This window comes from Galendromus occidentalis, unplaced genomic scaffold (genome assembly GCF_000255335.2).
Source record: "Galendromus occidentalis unplaced genomic scaffold, Mocc_1.1 scf7180000077446, whole genome shotgun sequence".
Taxonomy (NCBI): domain Eukaryota; kingdom Metazoa; phylum Arthropoda; class Arachnida; order Mesostigmata; family Phytoseiidae; genus Galendromus; species Galendromus occidentalis.
Window position 1 is genome coordinate 1,597,935 of NW_003805434.1, and position 2,504 is coordinate 1,600,438.

Genomic DNA, 2,504 nt, shown 5'->3' on the forward strand with positions numbered 1-2,504 from the left:
GATTGCTCCTATACTCGACTAATTTCTCAATGTCCAAAAGTTTTTGCTGTGATATTTCACTGTCTCCCAACTATAAAGGTATCGTTGCAGCGTCTCATCAAGGACTGAAATTTTCGTATCGATGCTGAGCGCTTTCCGTTTTACTTTATCAGACACCCTGAGAACTTATCCAACTCGAATCGGCAGATTCTGTTCGACTTTGTGAACAGATTCCGCGTTCCGCTTGTGATTATGAGCCAGCCGAACCGTGCGCTCGCGAATCATGTGCATTTGTTATGATAGGAACGATTCGAGCACTGAAAGACTGCAACGGCTCTCACACTCGAATACCGGAGGATCGGTCCCTTGTAAGCGGACTAAATATAAGGAGCACTATAGGATGCGGACTCCGGGAAAAGGCCGCTGTAACCGGAAGTCCGTTATATCCGAGTCCGCTCTATCCGGCTCTCTCAACATGGTAAACTATAGGGACCAATATTCGTTTCTCAATATCTCGTTGGATGGTAAAAGTATAGGCAAGGTTGCAAGGACCAAGTTTCTTGGCTGTATGTTGGATGATAGACTACAAGTAACAGCGCACACGGAGGAACTGCGAAACAAACTCTCAAGAGCGACGTTTCTGTGTAAGAATGTTGTAGAATCCGCCGGGCCTGGCATAGCCAAACTTGTATATAATGCCTACTTCCACTCGCATCTCAACTACTGTGCAGAATTCTGGTGTATGACCACGAAGACGCACTTCAAGAAACTCTACGTGCAACAGAGTCGAGCGATACTTGTTGTTACCAATGCAGCCACGACGAATGAAGCCTTCTCAAGCTTGAAGGTCCTGCCGTTAGCGGAAGCCCTGACTTACGGTGTGTGTAAATTCCCCCATGAGCGGATCACGAACCAGGGACCAGAGGTCCTGAAACTGAGCTCGCTTGGTACTAACAGGAGCACCAGAGCGGGAGGAACGAGACTCATACAAATTGAGAGAAGAAACACACATATCGGCAGCGAATCCTATTACGCGAGAATCGCGAACATCTGGAACTCCTTACCCCAGGGGATAAGACTGATTGACTCCGAGGTGCAATTCAAAAAGAAGCTATTACTCCTAGCCAATGATGTTAGTGGCAGACGGAAATTCTTCTGATAAAATCCCAGTAGCATTACGGAGAGCCCCCGAGGACCAAAGGGGGACCGTATCCCGCAAGGGATACGGTTCGGGTGTCCCCCGATTCCAAAGAAAGTCGATGTGCAAATTATCTAACAAATCATAATAAAACAGTCACGTTCATCGAAAAAAATCCCCGGGGTGCCCGAGTCAGGGACTCAGGCGGTTTGTGGGCGTAGAACTACGTGAACACGGAACACGTAGTTCCGTGAGTTCGAAGATCGGCGAAAGATTTTCGATACCACCCTCCGGTCGACGAAGGGTATCACGAGATTTCCTCCAGCCGTTGTTCAAAAGACGCTTTTTTAGTTGAGGAAAACGAGATCAAAGAACTCAACTGCGGGAACGGGATTCGGTCGGTAGCAACCTTCGAAGACATCAGCTTTTCTAAACTCAGAAATGTTGACGAATGACATCAAAATCTACTTATTACTCAACCGACAAACTTCAATCGGATATACGGTCCGATATCTGCACCGAGTGCGGCGTCGTTTTCCGCTTGACAACCCGCAATTCGGACGGCAACCGGTTCATGACCGAGTGCCACGCTTCCTCGTGGAGGATATAAGGATTAAAGAACATCGCGACTATGCGTATGGAAGGTACATTAGATTCCATGACCATGTCCGCCTAGGAGAAACGCTGCTACATGATCTGCTCTCTCGATGAGATCTCATATTGCCGATCCCAAGGAACAATCATTGCATGTCCGATGGAGGATTTTTCGAGTATCGCGAGGCCGCGCATCCGCATCTAGACGATGATGGGGATGAATTAGTTGAAGACGAATAAAATGAGGTTCTAATGGAATGTCGAAACCTTAGAATGATCATGATTCGGCATTGTAAGGATGGCTTCCCTTATCCTCCTTTTCGAGACCATCACTGGGCGGCGGCACTCGAAAAAGAGAGCTCTTCATTCTGGAATGATTTGTCCCAACGCGATAGACACACGTTCATTCATTCAAAATGCTGCGAAAGGACGACAGCACCGTCTAAAAAGTTTATCGTTGGGTGAACCACTCCCTCCCAATCGTCCGCTAAGCCGAACGGCCCGCCGTGGCTAGATTCTCGAAGCACCACGTTGCGTCCTGCCTGACAGGTGATTTCCTGAGGACCACTTCGGTTGAACTGAACTACGACTTCCCGCCCTTGTTTGCTACGGGAATCTGCTTCTTATCGCTTGTCTGAACACTGTTCGTTTTCTTATGTCGGGATTATGGCTGACGATGTATTAGGCGCAACTCGTTCTTTTTTCTTCACGGAGTCCGGCATCCTTAGCTTGCTAGTCAGAAGGTTCTCCGCCGGTGTCCTTCCACGACCATCGACATCGACCAATGAGGGAA

General features: G+C 48.2%; 1 protein-coding gene across 1 annotated transcript; it reads left to right on the forward strand.

Moving 5' to 3' along the window:
* Positions 1–454: 454 nt before the first annotated feature.
* LOC108864285 (uncharacterized) lies at positions 455–1,138 on the forward strand. Its single transcript, XM_018639589.1, has one exon. It carries the CDS (start codon positions 455–457, stop codon positions 1,136–1,138), a length of 684 nt encoding a protein of 227 aa, XP_018495105.1.
* The last annotated feature ends 1,366 nt before the right edge of the window (positions 1,139–2,504 follow it).